At 42.0% G+C, this 14,864-nt stretch overlaps 3 protein-coding genes across 8 annotated transcripts in view; 1 reads left to right on the forward strand and 2 right to left on the reverse strand.

Annotated features, from left to right (window-relative positions):
• Positions 1-71: 71 nt before the first annotated feature.
• On the reverse strand, positions 72-7,044 carry LOC138196476 (7SK snRNA methylphosphate capping enzyme-like). The gene is made up of 4 exons (XM_069146543.1): positions 5,936-7,044; positions 3,404-3,622; positions 3,152-3,275; positions 72-3,016 (listed from the first exon to the last, which is right to left on the reverse strand). The coding sequence occupies exons 1-4, from the start codon at positions 7,028-7,030 to the stop codon at positions 2,982-2,984; spliced, it is 1,473 nt and encodes a 490-aa protein (XP_069002644.1). The 5' UTR covers positions 7,031-7,044; the 3' UTR covers positions 72-2,981.
• A 22-nt stretch (positions 7,045-7,066) lies between these two features.
• LOC138196011 (7SK snRNA methylphosphate capping enzyme-like) lies at positions 7,067-9,413 on the reverse strand (the record flags this gene model as incomplete). Its single annotated transcript, XM_069145669.1, has 2 exons — positions 9,096-9,413; positions 7,067-7,834 (listed from the first exon to the last, which is right to left on the reverse strand). A coding segment is annotated over exon 2 (729 nt), but the record flags the coding sequence as incomplete, so codon positions are not given.
• A 26-nt stretch (positions 9,414-9,439) lies between these two features.
• LOC138196475 (serine/threonine-protein kinase PAK 3) overlaps positions 9,440-14,864 on the forward strand; it is a 43,202-nt gene continuing 37,777 nt past the window's right edge. For 2 of the 6 annotated variants that reach the window (XM_069146537.1, XM_069146538.1), the window contains exons 1-2: positions 9,440-10,051; positions 11,467-11,522. The gene's annotated coding sequence lies outside the window, so the exon portion shown is untranslated. The remainder of the gene's footprint in view (positions 10,052-11,466; positions 11,523-14,864) is intronic. The other 4 variants (XM_069146541.1, XM_069146542.1, XM_069146539.1 and 1 more) reach the window with 2 other exon arrangements.

Raw genomic sequence — 14,864 nt, forward strand, 5'->3', positions numbered from 1 at the left:
GCGGTTCAATACAAACAGCATATTCATATTTAAATTTGGTAAAAAAAAAAAAAAAAAAAAAAAAAAAAAAAAGGCTATAGTTGCCTTTTGACTTTCTACAAATGTAAATTTTTGTTCAGCCTTAAAAGCATTGCACGTGACTTTACTGCTATTTGAATTCCTGCCCGACCGGCAGTGATGACCACGCGTGTCTGGTTCATGCAGACGCTGCAGCAACTCTAATAACAGGCCTCTGCTTCTCCGATGTTACACTCTGTTGGATTCTCAGCCTGCTCCTCACGATGGACACTGTAAACAACACGAGGGAGGGCTATGGCTTAACTGTAAAAAAAAAAAAAATTTAAAAAGAGAAAGAATTACATCCCTGCATGCTAGAGCTACTTTGCAAAATAGTCCTTGTGGTGTCTATGCTGAATTATGTCTGAGCTGAGCCACAGATGGGCGTCATCATAGCTCAAATGTGCTCCTCCACCATTAAGATGGAGCTTTAAAAAAAAAAATGCTGCACCTTAAGGAACCCTTGTAGTGATTTGTTGCTTCCTAATTGATTCAAACTGTCATGCGAATCAGACGAGTCCAGAGGTTTGTAGAAAGTTTACACTAAAATAAAGTCTTTTCCTTGAAAATGTTCACGTGGTGAATTTTTTTTAAACGTATTTAGTCCATATACGGTACTTCATATGTGAAACAAACTAAAATGCCGTATCCATCATATAATAACAGAATTTTATGTTTGATGACAGCATTGTCATTCATCATGACAGTTTTTCAAGTTCTAACCCTGATGAAAAAATATTGACAATATCTCAAAAGACATTTTGGCTGTGCGTTGGGTAAACATTCACAATTAAACTTGATAATTGTTGTTTTGGCTGTTTACAGTGAATTTTTCTTTTTTTATTGTGCATCTTTGTCTTTCTCATGCCATGTTTTATGTCTTAAGGTCTTTGTGCAGTTAAGGAGCTTTTCATCGAGTCCATTTTCCAAATGCAGAGTCACACATTTTGACAGCTGTCGAACAGATTAAAGATAATTCAGCTCTCGGTCACATGTTGCAAAATAAACATAAAAAAAAAAAAAGCTCCATATTAGGGTTGGAAGATAAGGACAAACACATCAGATATAAGACTCACACGGACTCTATGGCTGATGGACTTTGTTTGGCTGTTTGAAATTCACCACAATATGTGCACATATATGCCTGCTGCCACAGGATTCAAGGCTTCAAATATGACCATATTTGATAAGATTTAAGCAGTAAGGTGTGTTTTGTATGCCATCAGTAGTTGCAGTGGAACTGCCAGCATTCACTAACAGCCTGCACAACATAAAACACGTTACCTACACTTCTGTGGGGCTGTTCAAAAGATTCCACGTTAGTATATTAGCTGTTATTAAGTCCAGTGGCACACTGAAGCTTTCCAGATGCCAAACACATTTCATGACATACCGTTTATCACCCGTCAAAAGGAAACGTTGCTATTTCTCAACCTGGACGAAGTGACTAATGGGGACAACAAGTTTTGAAATGGGTTCTGTATTGAGTGAGAGAGCTTCGGCCAGCAGCCGCATCATCGCACTTCGGGTCCACTACATGTGCCCGTTTTTCGCCGCTGATGTCTCGGGGCTAGAAAAATCGAATGGTCCGACAACATTGTGGACAGGACGGCCAATCTGAAACATTCCTCTCGCTCGGAAATCTTACGTTGCAGTTGTTGCAGCGAAGACAACGCTGGGAAAAGGAGGAGTGCTGATGTGTTGGATACGGAAAGCGTAGGCCGTTTTTAAATTGAAAAGATTACAAACAACAACAACAACAAAAACCAACAAGAGTTTTCTGTGTTGGCTCATGTCAGTATTGTGCCAACAAAATGTCACGCGTACGTTTTTGCAGCTTTCATAAACTACCTTCGATAGATAGGGACACGCTGAAGCATTGGCTACCATAGTTGTGCTACAAATGGATCCCACTGCTACTGCTGCGCCGCGCAGACCATCTGGTCTGCAGAGACTATTTTGACTGGGATGCTTCCAGCCAGACAACGAAGAGAAGGAATCCTGTACCGAAGCGCATTTTCTCAAAGAAAAATGTTTTTCCCAAAAGTGGAGAGTAATAACTTGATATTTTGCACATGCCACTGGCATATCGAGGGATTGTTTTAGCTGTTGTCCTGCCATGCTTTTGTGTGCGTTGAAGCCAGGTCAACACAACAACTTTAAAAATGATGCTAATAATCTGAGCCTGTCAGTGGCAAAAAAAAAAAAAAAAAAAACATTTTTAGTCTATTAGTGGACGTACATTAGCAGGACGCCAATGCCCCCAAACTACTGCTGCCAGCTGACGCACTTCTGCTAAATAATGGACCAATTTTAAAACTTGTCATCGCCATTAGTCACTTAGACCCAAGATAATTGGAAAACAGGATGCAGGTTGAAAAACAGCGACGGTTCCCTTTAAATCGGTGATGGTGCCCAATTGCATAAATCAGCCCAATCGCCCAACCCTAACATGTACGATGTGTGGTGACGTGGTGGCACAGAAGAACTTTATGAAAATAAGGATATATGGCCAAAGATATTTGAACACAAGTAATGTCCGTGCACCAAACTGAGGCATCATTAGCTCTAGGAGAGTCCGAGGAAACGATCACATGAGCCTCTTCCACAGTCTTGCCAAACTAACATTTGTGGCTCCCAGTTACACATTGCGGAGTGCTATCAAGAGTTCACTCCATACTCGTTTTTTAAGAATTTGTAGTCACAGAGGATTCTGATAGATGGCTCTTCTTGACAGATCTCATCTTTACAAAATTTTATTCCACTTTTGGTCCCATTTTCCTTTCCGATTTTCATCTTCAGCATCAAAAGCTGGAGAAGCTGTTAAGGATTCAGATGATTCCTTGCAGTCCAGTGCAGCTGCCTGGCTTTAATGTAGGGTGGTGGTTTCGGCTACTCACATTCAGTGTTCAAGGCAGGGGTGGTCATTTGTGGAACACATAGATTGGCCTCTGAAAACCTGTCACGGTGGGAAAAAAAAAACAAAATAGAAAAAAAAAGAAAGAAAAGAAAACAGGTGAATGTGGCATCAAGCTACAAGGGTGACTAGCATGTAGTGAATAAATCTGTTCTGACAAATTACTGGAGTAGTTACCTCGTACTGAACACTTGGGGGCCCCAAGGTGCTCAAAACTGGTGAAGCCCACCTCGCTTGTAAGATATGATGAAAACTGGTCAGGTTTGAGGCGGATGCTGTGATAATTCCTGCTAATATTATCCTGTCAGGTGAGAAAGAAAGAAAATAGCTGTTACATTCCAGCTGAACAACCAAGCTACAAAAAAAACACTGATGCTTAATATGCAGGCAGATTTGCTTTGTATCAGAACAGCCCACTCAGCTTCTTACAGTCAGCTTCTTTCTCCTGACGTAGGACTCCCAGGGCTGTGGCTCCAGAATGAACATGCCTCCGGGGCGGAGATGTCTGTAGACTCTCTTGAAGAGCCGCTTGAGGCCACCGTCTCCCCAGTTCAGGTGAACCCACTTGGTAACGCTCAGGCACAGGATCACGTCGTACTCTGGCCGCTGAGTCAAAAGAAGATTATCGTCCTCCAGCACATAATTGGCCTGAAGGGAAGAAGAGGAGAGAAAAAGATGCCCTTCACAGATTGAACATGTTTGCGCAATTCAACGCTACGGCTGTACCAAGGTAAAGACTTTTAGCACAATCGAAACAGCATTTGTGAAAAGGTCTTAAATTTAGTTTGGGATCTATTGCACAGCAGAGAGCAGTAACGCACACGTCGACCTACGCATCTAAAACTCATTATTTCACTTGCATGTCAGAGTTTAAGTCGGAATAAGATAAACAGTAAAAGGACATGGCACTCAAAGGCGACATGCATGACATGTAAATGCACCTTATAATTATGTATCATAGCAAATACTGAACAACATCTTGTGATATTGATCTTGCAGGCTGCTAGCAGGGCTATGCAACACAAGCAACGTTGCTATTAAGATGGAATACCGTGCGAATGTGTTATTATTTGCTGTGGTTGTTTATTTTATTTAATTTCCCTTTTTCTTTTCTTCTGTACTGTATCCTTAAAGTTCTGGAGTTCTGTCTTGTTAAGTTGTAAAATCAAAATAAATATATATATATTAAAAAAAGATGGAATACCCACCGAAATGTGTCGCTCCTGTCAGAAGATTTGACTTTGGTGCGAGCTTGATGCTTATAATAGCACAAGTCCTGAACTTTTAAGAAATTTACCAAGTCAAATGTGTTGATGGTTCTTAAATGTGGAGATATTAAGCTTTTCTGTTTGTCACTATTGTAACAAAAGAAATTAAACAAATATAAGTGTAACTGACAGCAGCAGCCGACCAAAGAAATGAAAGTAGGTGGATTAAAGTACACAAAGAGTCCTGATTAGAATATAACTGGAAGGTGCCACCGTGAGAGATGATACATGCTGATGCTGAATGAGACAACGCAGAACAGAGGGAAGGAACAAAGATGAGAAGGAACAGAAAGAGGGTGTCATTTGATCCGGATCACCCTTCAAATAGAAAACAACTGAAAAGAAAGTTTGGGAAATTTGATCATCAGAACAGACTTTTTTCACACTAGCTATGTTGAAATGAAAAAGTATTTTGTGTGTTTGCGGTCACCATGGATTTGTTTGGGAAACCAATGTGAGACATCCTGTTGTTTCCAACTTGAATCCGTTGTGCATTGTGAGTCTCAAGTATGTTAGAATTACAGAATGAGCTCTGTGCTGCGCTGACATCACCTCTGACACTCATAGCAGGAGGAGGCAGTTATCAATTTCATACGGACAGACTGCTGCGTGTGCGGCTAACTGTTCATTGAGCTGCCTGAACAAAGCCTGTAAGGCTGAAGGCCAGTGGATGGAAGAAAAGTTCAGAAACCATTTCTACCACTATGTAATAAATAATCATTATTGTTAAAGAAAAGCTGTTGGAAATTTGATGAAATTCTCAACCAAAAGGTGGCTGACGACAGTCAAAATGCTAACGGCTCCATCGTAACACCCAACAGGAGAAAATGCTGCTTCCTTCTTTGAGTTCTCAACACCAACGTCACAGATTCGCGAGCCTCTCGTCGGAAACACGCATGCGCCAAGATGTCAAACAGACACAAACGAATAAGGATAAACAAATAATAATGGTAAATTGCTCCAAACCCAGTTTGAGCCAGTAAAGATGAACTTAATGAAGTGAATCAGAAAATGAAAAAGGTACACATGCTTCCTCATTAGAGATACAAGATGCTGGCCCACAGCTTTGCTTTCTATATTTACATATAATCCATTATTTTATTTATCTAGAGGAAAGCAGATACCAAAGAGATGTGTATCTTTTGTTAAACTTAAAATAACTAAGATCTAATAATAATAATAATAATTATTTAATATATGAAGTCTAGGCACCACTTCATTTTAAAATCCTTCATACTGGGTTGAAATATTAATCTGGCATGCCATTTATAGCCACTGTAATAGAGTACACTTCAGCTATAATGGAACTGACTGTGCTGTGACAGGGCTACCCTTATTTTACAAAGATAAAAGATTATTATTATCATCAGAGAGAAAGTCAGTGGGTGCATGAATTACATTACGTCTCCTTGTGAAGTCAGTCAGTATTCAAAATGTTTCCCGTAACATGCAGTTCTTCACGCAAGGTCTTTTTGCTGTGCTTTGAAATGTTTCATCCAAATGTCAACGTTTTAAATGCAGACATAAAATAGGCAGTGTCTAATTGCGCGCAATTTGTTTTACCCCAGCTCCTACGATTAAAAATAACACAAAAGATCTCGGACAAAAGGACAAACAAGTGCTCACGGAGGGAGAGAGAGAGAGAGAGAGAGAGAGAGAGAGAGAGAGAGAGAGAGAGAGAAAGCCATCTTACCTTGAGGAAGGACACATTTGAGGGGAACTCCCCGGGCCGGGTGGTGGATGTTTCTGTGAGTGGGGGTGCAGCGATGGGCCCCCTGGAGATTCGTAGGGACACCGGAAAAGAGCAGCTCACGGAGTGATCGGCAGGAGAGGAATCACAATCTTTAGGCTCCATTTGCTCCGTTTTGCTGTCCTGCCTCTGGGTCTTTGCCTCTTCTGTGTGACAGGAGTCGTTTTCATTTACAGCCTCCGCAGGGCCACTTTCTCCTTTCACTGGTTTCCCATTTTCGTCCCTGCTCTCGGCATCATTGTGCTTCGTTTCTGTGCCCGTGTCACTCTCATTTCCATTCCTCTGCACCTGCTTTGTTGTCTTTTTCTCCTGCATTGCACGCCTGGCCTCTTGGGTCTGCAGCTCAGACAGATAATGTCTGATGTTCTTGCGAGCTGCTTGTACCAGACCGCTGTCAATATCTAGGCCCAGTATGCGTGCAGGTCTTAGCATTTTGGCAATATAAAGTGTTAGATGCCCCGCGTTGCACCCCAAGTCCAGTACGTCTTTACCTTCAAACCACTCTGGACGAAGCACACGTACACGTGGGTCCTCACTGCTGCCTGGGTTGCGGTAGCCGTAATACTTGTTGTAGTTGCCATACTGGAACTTCATCTGCTGCTCCTTTCCCCGGTTGTAGGGCTGCTGCTGCTGGCGGAGGCCCGGGCCTGTTTTGGGACCACTTCTCGGTGTGTGGAAGGAATTAGAATTTCTTGGCCCCCCGGTGCTCCTGTCTCCAGATCCTGACTTCCCAATGGGAGTAGAATGAGTGACAGAAGGCTCCATTTTGCCTGAGTTGCGCCTCCGTTTGCGTCTGCTCGTGTGCTGGTTTGGTCCTCCTGACAGGGAATACGTTGAATCCTCCATAGATACAGATGACATCTCCTCCTTGCAGCTGGCTGAGTTGTTGGCTGTGCTCTCATGGGAATTCCCTGTGACACTGGAGAAACTGTTCGAGTCTTTGGAGACATCTAGTGCCGAACATGAGGCTAACGTACCTGGAAGCGGTGTGGAGGTACACGTTTTAACCTCACTCTTTCCCAATTCGGAGAGGTTCATCTGTGTGGTTGAAATCCCACTCCCTCCTCCTCCTCCTCCTCCTCCACCGCCTCCTCCTCCACCACCTCCTCCTCCTCCACCGCCTCCTCCTCCATGGTGTCTGTTGCGGTGTCTCTTCCTTCCACCACTCTTATAGGGGGAAACCAAAAAGCTGCTGCCTGCTATCCCGCTGTTCAGGTTCAGTGGATCTGTGATGTCTCTGGGGATGAGTATCTCCACAGGGTCTCGACTCTTCGCTGGCAGCGGGGAGGATTTGGGCGTCTCTGCATTCAGTGCCCTGTTGACTTCCTCATCGAGCAGGCTATTAAGATTCAGTGGGTCAAAAATGTTCCCACCCAAGAGGAAGTTGGTAGGCAGGACGGAGTCACTCTCGGAGTTGGCCCTTCGTCTCCTCTTGCCAGATGTCGGATGCTTGAAACTAGAGCTTGCTGTGTTGCGCCGCTTTGTTAGTTTTGTTTGCTGTTGTTGTTGTTGTTGTTTGGATTGATGGTGAAAGCTGTTCCTACGATTGATGCTATTCTCATTCCCTCTGGCTCCCTGTCCAGCACTGTCTGACAGGGCAAGCGTGTCAGTTGTGCTGGTGTGTTTTGGTGAAGCTTCGGTGCCTGGGACGGGACAAGCAGCTGCAAAGTCAGGGGCGGCTGCAGTTCCCTCCATCATCACGGACAGACTGCTGCAGCCTATAGTGCAATCTGGGAGCTGCAGAGATGACGTTGAGTTGACCTGTGGACTGACAGTTTTTGCGGAATCTTCATCGACAGACATTTCTTGATTTGCCGAGCGGATGAAGACATAGAAGTTTTTCTGAAAGTCACAGAAAAACAGCTGTTAAATGCAAAAAAGCACGACATAACCTTGTGAACACTTAGAGATGGGATTCAACTGATGCCCCACAATAGGATATTATCATATTACTTAAGTCTAGATATGAAATACTCGCAATATGCAATTTGAGTACTGCAATAACACATATTGCCATATTAAAGTGGATTCAAGTTCAGAGACTATTTCTGATATGCACGGACGGTGCACAGCATGACATTCACTTCACGGAGCGGGTGTAAGCAATAACCTTTGTGGGCAAGTATTCAAAGCTTCGACACTTGATCAACATCAGCACTCGGGTTACACAGGTCTTTGTGACCACTGATTTCTCCATGGACCTGAAGAGAGCACATCGAAGCGCTGTGCGCTGGGGATTGGTTGTAATGTTGGAGAACCCGGTTGCCATTGCAACACAGTTAAGGTCATTTGCACCAAATGTTTTCGCACAGACGCCTCTTAATGTTAAACTCGGTGTTGACAGCCAGACCCTTTGTGACTAATTGATCTTAAACAACCCTGCGAATGTCAAGCGAAAAGCCACTTGGTCGTGTTCCTGATTTGATGCACCTTTTCTGGTTTTTGGACCGTGAGGTTCTGCCCCTTTTGAAACATCAAGACCCCTCAAAACGCCTCACACGGCTCATTGCTGTCGCCGACTTCACGAATTTCGCACAAAATCTAATGTGAACTTTCTGCTCATGTCTATGTCGAAATTGCTGACGTGCCCAGACCAGTGGTCACAAAAATGTGTGTAACACAGGCACTGATGCCGATCAAGTCATGAAACTTGGGAATACTTAACAACAAAAGGTTATACTCCCCCTGCTCCGTACACATCACAGCGATGCACACTGTTCACGCGCCGCAGGAGCAGTCTCGGAACTTTTTGATCCAAATGATGTCCCTGAGGGAAAACATGGTCAACAACCGTTATATCTAATTAAATAGTTTGCAGCCTTTTTATTGCATTAAAATACGATTGTCCAGCAGACTGTCCAACAAAAATGTCATATATGAGAAATGTATTTATACGATAAAATGTTTATATTTGGCTTTATAAAAAAAAAATATATAATAATAATACTATGCTGTATCGAGTTATTCCCCACCCTTAAAATCCTTAAGTAATAATAATAATAATAAGACCAATGTTACGTTAAAGTAGGTGCTTCCCTTCCTTACGATGACACTCAGATCTGCTAAGTAAAGTCACTAAGTAGTCTAAGTTGGCCAGCATTACTTCTAGTCTATGATTACAGGAAGTCCAGATATCTTCACGTCCAAGAGGCGACACACACACACACACACACACAAACACGAGTCCTCATCGTGCTCGATCACTTTGTATTTGCAGGAGTTGGTGTATAAAAAACGAGCCTTTACTTTCCACTATCACTTCCCTAACAGTATCACAAAGATATTAAAAGGTCTCCCTTTAAAAGATGCGGTGAGTGTCTCCGAGGTCCGCAGCCGTATCAGAGACATGAAACGTGTCCACTCGAGGAGAGAGAGGGTTTAGCGACCTGAAAAGTTTAGGGAGTCCCAGCGTCCCAGTTATCGCGTTAGCAACCTTAGCTCGTAGCTCCTCTATCGCGGGCCAGAGGACCGAAACGTCGAGGAAACGTTCAGCTCCAGTCCGGCCGAAACGCGCTGCTACACGAACAGTCGAGTACCCACCTCGATACGCTGTCGTCCGAAAACCCCCCACTTCAGAGGAAAAAAAAAAAAAAAAAAAAAAAAAAAAAAATCCGCGAGTCACATTTACGGACGTGATACTGTCTCCCAGACTGGCCGCCGGAGTGTAGTCACCATCGGAACAACAGCCTCGCCTCGCCTCGCCTCGTCTCCGGCCGGACTGTCACTAACCCAGCGCGCTCTCGACTCCAGCTAGCGGTTAGCCTAGCTATCAACACAACAGCGAGTCAGCGACACGCACACACACACACATACATACATACACACGCGCACCGCCGGTGGTCCGTGTCGGTCTTGGTTGGACGCGATCAAGGCTCCTCTGTGTCCTCCTCTCTCCCCCCTCCTCACCGAACCGCCTCGTCCGACTTCTTCAGTCAACTCCTCGTCGGTCAGCGTCAGGCAGGTTTGGTGAACACATTATTCCATCCGCTGATATAGAGTCGGCATGGCGGCGCATCCGGGCTCCGAGCTGCAGCCAACCCGACTGGAGCCAGAGAGGAGGTGAGTGAAACGAGGATATTATCATAAGATTACAGCTGCTGGTTCACATCGGGGGCTGCGACCAGCAGATACTTTTCTATCGATTGATAAATCAGTTGAAGTTAATCGGTTAATCGTTCGGTCAGAAGTTTAAGTGCAAAAACTACAACTTAACAATTTAAAACAGGAAAAACTGCACATGTCGAGGTGCTGGAAATTGTGATTGTTTTGATATATATATATATATTTTTTTTTTAACTTGGAACATCAATTTAAATTTGTTGACAGTTCATTTAATGTTAGTCGATTAATTGACTAATTGCTTCTAGCCCTAACTTCATATTTCATTTCAGTGGTTCCACATGGCAACGATTGCGTAACATATGGTTTGTGTTATTTTCAATTAGATACATATTCAACCAGGGCTGGATAATATGGGGAAAATCAAATATTACAAAAATTGGACCAAATACATTGATACCAATATTGAGGCAATATTGTAGTGATGGCTATTGGTGCCTTACAGTGGTGGAATATAGCTATATTTACTCTACTTAACAATAAATGTGAGGTGGGGTGTTTTGTACTTTTTTTGTACCATTTGTACTTTACTTGAGGATTTCCAATTAATACAACTTAACATTTCTATTCCTCGAAATCTCAGGGGCAAATATTGTACTTTTTACTTCACCACACTTGCCTGACAGATTTACTCCTGAAATGACAGATTTTCATACTAAATAATTACAGCACTTTAATGCAAATTAATGCAAATAATTGTGAATGCAATACTTATATTTGTAGTGGAATATTCTTACTGTGCATCATTCTACAGTGCAGTAGCCATAATTTTACTAAAGTAAAGTACCTGATAGTTCTTCCACCGCTGGTGCTTTTACAAAATATTTACACAACGAGATTTTAGGTAAGTAAACACAAATAATGTGATTATAATGACTAAGTGGGTAAATTAAAATTATATAACAGCTGGAACAGTCTGATGAGTTCGGAAAATAACATCACTATATTCTAATACTGCTTGAAAATACAACACTTAATCCATATCAAGATATTACAGTATCCAAAAGATGATAGGCTATCTAGTCTCATATCATGATATTGCCCAGTCCCCTTTTAACTCAAATTGTAGTTATTACTGTACATTATTAATCACAGGTTAACACAAGCTGTCGCCTGATATTTACTTTCTAGGTATTCTAATTACTGCCTCCTCACAGATTTACACTTCACAATTTTCATTACTGATTCAACAATATTTCAACATTTTAGAATATTTAAGAGACAATACTCTACTGAGATGTTGGCATCTTATGACTGTTGTCTTTTGAGTAACAGTAACAAAATAAAAATGACTGCAGCCTCTTGCAGTTTGATTAAGAAGGTGAAATGTAGACTTTAGTTTTCTTTCTGCACAGACGTAGGTGAGACCATGTGAGATGTGGAGGGATGCGAGGCCAGCCTCAAGCCCGGGGTAAGGAAAGGACTTTTTGGTTATTTTGGTTACCACGACATCACAGCCATGGCAACTGCCTTCAAACCAGTTGTTAGTGCTTTGGTTGTTGGCTCACCTGACAAGTGTTTTTAGTAAGCCTGATTTTAGAGCTCTGGATGGGAACTAGAAGGACATTTTATGGAGGTGGCTTGGCAGCTTCTTGCCACTTTCATCGCCACATAATTGTGGTTGTTTACTACAACACTGCAGCCGTTTGATGAAAACCAGTGTTCAGCCCACAGATTTAAGACGCATCGTGGTCCTGGTTTGGAACAGATAGATGACTCGGAGCTTTTTATTTCACTGAATTATCTTTGTGATCTTGTGACCCACCAGTTGTTGAGAAACAAAAGTTTTAATCTTACTGACAGATATGGGATTTCCTCAGCTCTTATCTTTTTGTATAGAGATGCAGCAAATATTCCAATGATGCTTTGTTTACCATTTTGTCACTCAAACAAGCAGATTTATCAGAATAAAATTTTACATAATGCCTAAGTTTTCATAAATTTTCCTGCACTGTTTCAGACAAATGAAATGGGGCATGGGAAATCATTTCTCCCACTCTTAATTAGGTTTTGAGCACTTCTGGTGGCTTAAAGTCTTTCATATTTTTTCACAAATTTCCTTACTCAACATGGGACACAAAAATTACGAGAAGAGATACTGTGCTAAAGGTGGTACCAGGAAGTACATTTACTGGAGAGGCTAGCTGTCCTCCAAATATGCCACAAGGGGGAGACAAAATATGGCCATAAAAATGTGCTGTATTGAATTCCACAGGCTGCATGTAACCATGCAGAAATACACCATGACAGTATTTCATTTATCTGTCTTCCTCTGTCTCACTAGTGTCTTCTTTTTAATCACTCTGTATCATTGTAACCATAGAGATTTTATCTTTTATTGCAGCAAAATTAAACATAAAACATTATAGTTTGGTTTTCCTAATACGTGGGCTTATTTAGGAAAATAAAGAGATAAAAGAAGACTTTATTTTTTAGAAAGTAATATTATAGCCACGAGAAATTTTCTCATTGTAGTTGGTATGATAAATGAGTCAAAAGAAAAGAGAGGCCTCATGCCTCCCAGAGAGAGGCTCCAGCACTGTTCTCAGCCAGCTGTGGCAACAGGAGTGTTTATGTTTTTAGGTAAAAGAGGCCTCCACTGGAAAGAAAGGAAACACTACCAGCTCTCAAAGTTTTGTTTTGGAAAGATAATTGAAATCTGAAAGGTTTTTTTCTGCAATCTCTACCTTGATATCAGAATTTCTGGCACAGCAGTTGTCTTCAAATTGTCAGGGAGTGACTCTAAACAGAGAGAAAGCTTCACCAGGCCTAGAAACATTCAAGTTATATTTAATTATATAAATTCCCCAATAATAATTGATTAGTGCTCTAGCAGCCTTAATTCTAGCTTTTGCTCACTCAGCCATATGAAAACCCACCAAGTACGCGCCTCAAATCTTTTTTTAGATTAAAATATATTCTAGTGAATTAACCACTGACATTTACACTTTGAGGTTACAATTGATGATTGATTCACACAAAAATCCCAGCTATCCTGCCAATATAAATCTCTATAGGAACTGTACCAGATGCACTGTTTATAATAAGCATCGCCCTTAACGCTGATCTAAAAACACAACGTTGAGTCAGGTATTCTTGCTGAAATTAAAGAAGAACTGGAACTGGACGATGGGCCTTTTTTTTTTTTCAAAGAGGATCCTCACACTCGATATTTCTCTGCTGTTGAGTTGACAGCGTGCTCCTAATTAGGTTCCAAATCAGTGCCACAGACTCCGTTTGGTAAATGAGTCACCCCCTCTCTCTAATCTCTATAGAGAAGAGGAAAATAGGAGAGAGGGTACCTGTTCCCCCGCCTCTGTACCCCTCTTTTATCATGTTAATGTGGGTGCGGTCCTCAATCCCGGACACCATCTGCCCTTCCTCAGGGTTTGGGCCCCAAGCACTCCAGACGTGTCCAATTGTTTGTGTGTGACCAAGCAGAAAGTGGTGAGTACACATGGTTCTTGTGGCCCAATAGGCACCTCCATCAAGAGCACGAGCCTGCTGTTCATTAGCCTGCGTGGGACGGGGGGGCTGCTCGCGTGCCCTGTGTGCAGTAACATCAGGGCGATCCGCCGTTTGGTCTGTGTTTTTAGTTTTATGTGTGATGTCACTGCAAGTAACTGTTGGCAGAGGGGTCGTTCGACATGTCAACAGGCTATTTAAAGTGGGTTTTTCGGGTTTTGTGACAAATTATCCTATGATTGATCAGTTTGCTCTGAATATAACAGTTGGTTCAAGTTTAGTCAAAATTTAATCTTAACAGTAGACAAACAAAGAAACAGTTTAGACTGTGATGATGCAAACTTCATAACACTATAATCTGCACAAAGTAAAAATACAAGTACTTTTTTTACACAACTTGAATTAGCTACTCAAAACTAATAAAAACAAATTGTATACCAGTGTAATAAGACAGAAAAGTTATTTTTAATATCTACAAAATCATATTTAGGGTCACTGATCCTACATTATACTCTTTATACACTGAACTGAAGGAAGTGGGTGCAGTGCCCTCCTTGAGCTAACTAGTAAAGCTTTGGTGACATGCATCATCCCCACTGAGTTTAGCTAAGATTGGGTGTCTGAGATGTGACAGATGGATGAATGAATTGAAGGATTGGAGACCAAACTGCCCTTTCTCAAGTTCATTATTGTGGGGGGATGATAAAATGGCAGATCAAAATGTCATCTGAAATTTTGGCAAGAATAATTGCAAATGTGCCGTGATAACCTTTGTTGTAAATACACCAAATTATTCTGCTGAAAGTGAAAGAAGGAGAATTAAATCAGAGTGGAAATACTGACAGTGAAATTAGGTTCAGAATATGCTCCCTGACTGGTGCAGAGCCTGAAAAAGAAAAGTGGCTTGGTTAACTGCTCCTTCTTTGCATGAAAAAGTGTTCACCACGATTTATTTTGTACTTGGTGTTATGCAGCCAAGGTGTGTACACTATTTCTGACCCATCTATTGATCCTCATGTAAATTGACATGGTAGCCTACAGTTAACCGACACAACACTGACAAGCAGATTATGACTTTCCATCGTGCCTGGCCTCCTCATTTTCAAAGCTACATGCTGTCGGCTGCATTGAGATTAGTTATTGAACTGTCGAAGCAAAGGGAAACAAGGCTGCTTCAGAGCCACGGCACACAATAAACCAGCTGTCAGTGGGAGGGGCTTGTTCAGACCAGTGTTGTCATGGATAGTACTTTTGTGTTGTGTTGCCCTTTGAGAGCTGATAGGTGCTC

Source organism: Embiotoca jacksoni, unplaced genomic scaffold, assembly GCF_022577435.1.
Source record: "Embiotoca jacksoni isolate LCO1_2020_lvr unplaced genomic scaffold, fEmbJac1.0.p SCAF_13, whole genome shotgun sequence".
In the NCBI taxonomy this organism is placed as follows: domain Eukaryota; kingdom Metazoa; phylum Chordata; class Actinopteri; family Embiotocidae; genus Embiotoca; species Embiotoca jacksoni.

Excerpts from the sequence above, each read along its gene's own strand:
- LOC138196476 (XM_069146543.1), bottom strand. The coding sequence starts at position 7,030 with ATGAACCTCTCCGAATTGGGAAAGAGTGAGGTTAAAACGTGTACCTCC. Across the intron at positions 3,623-5,935 it reads CAAATGTGTCCTTCCTCAAG|GCCAATTATGTGCTGGAGGA; the intron begins GTAAGATGGCTT and ends TCTTCCCTTCAG. Across the intron at positions 3,276-3,403 it reads TCAGGAGAAAGAAGCTGACT|GATAATATTAGCAGGAATTA; the intron begins GTAAGAAGCTGA and ends CTCACCTGACAG.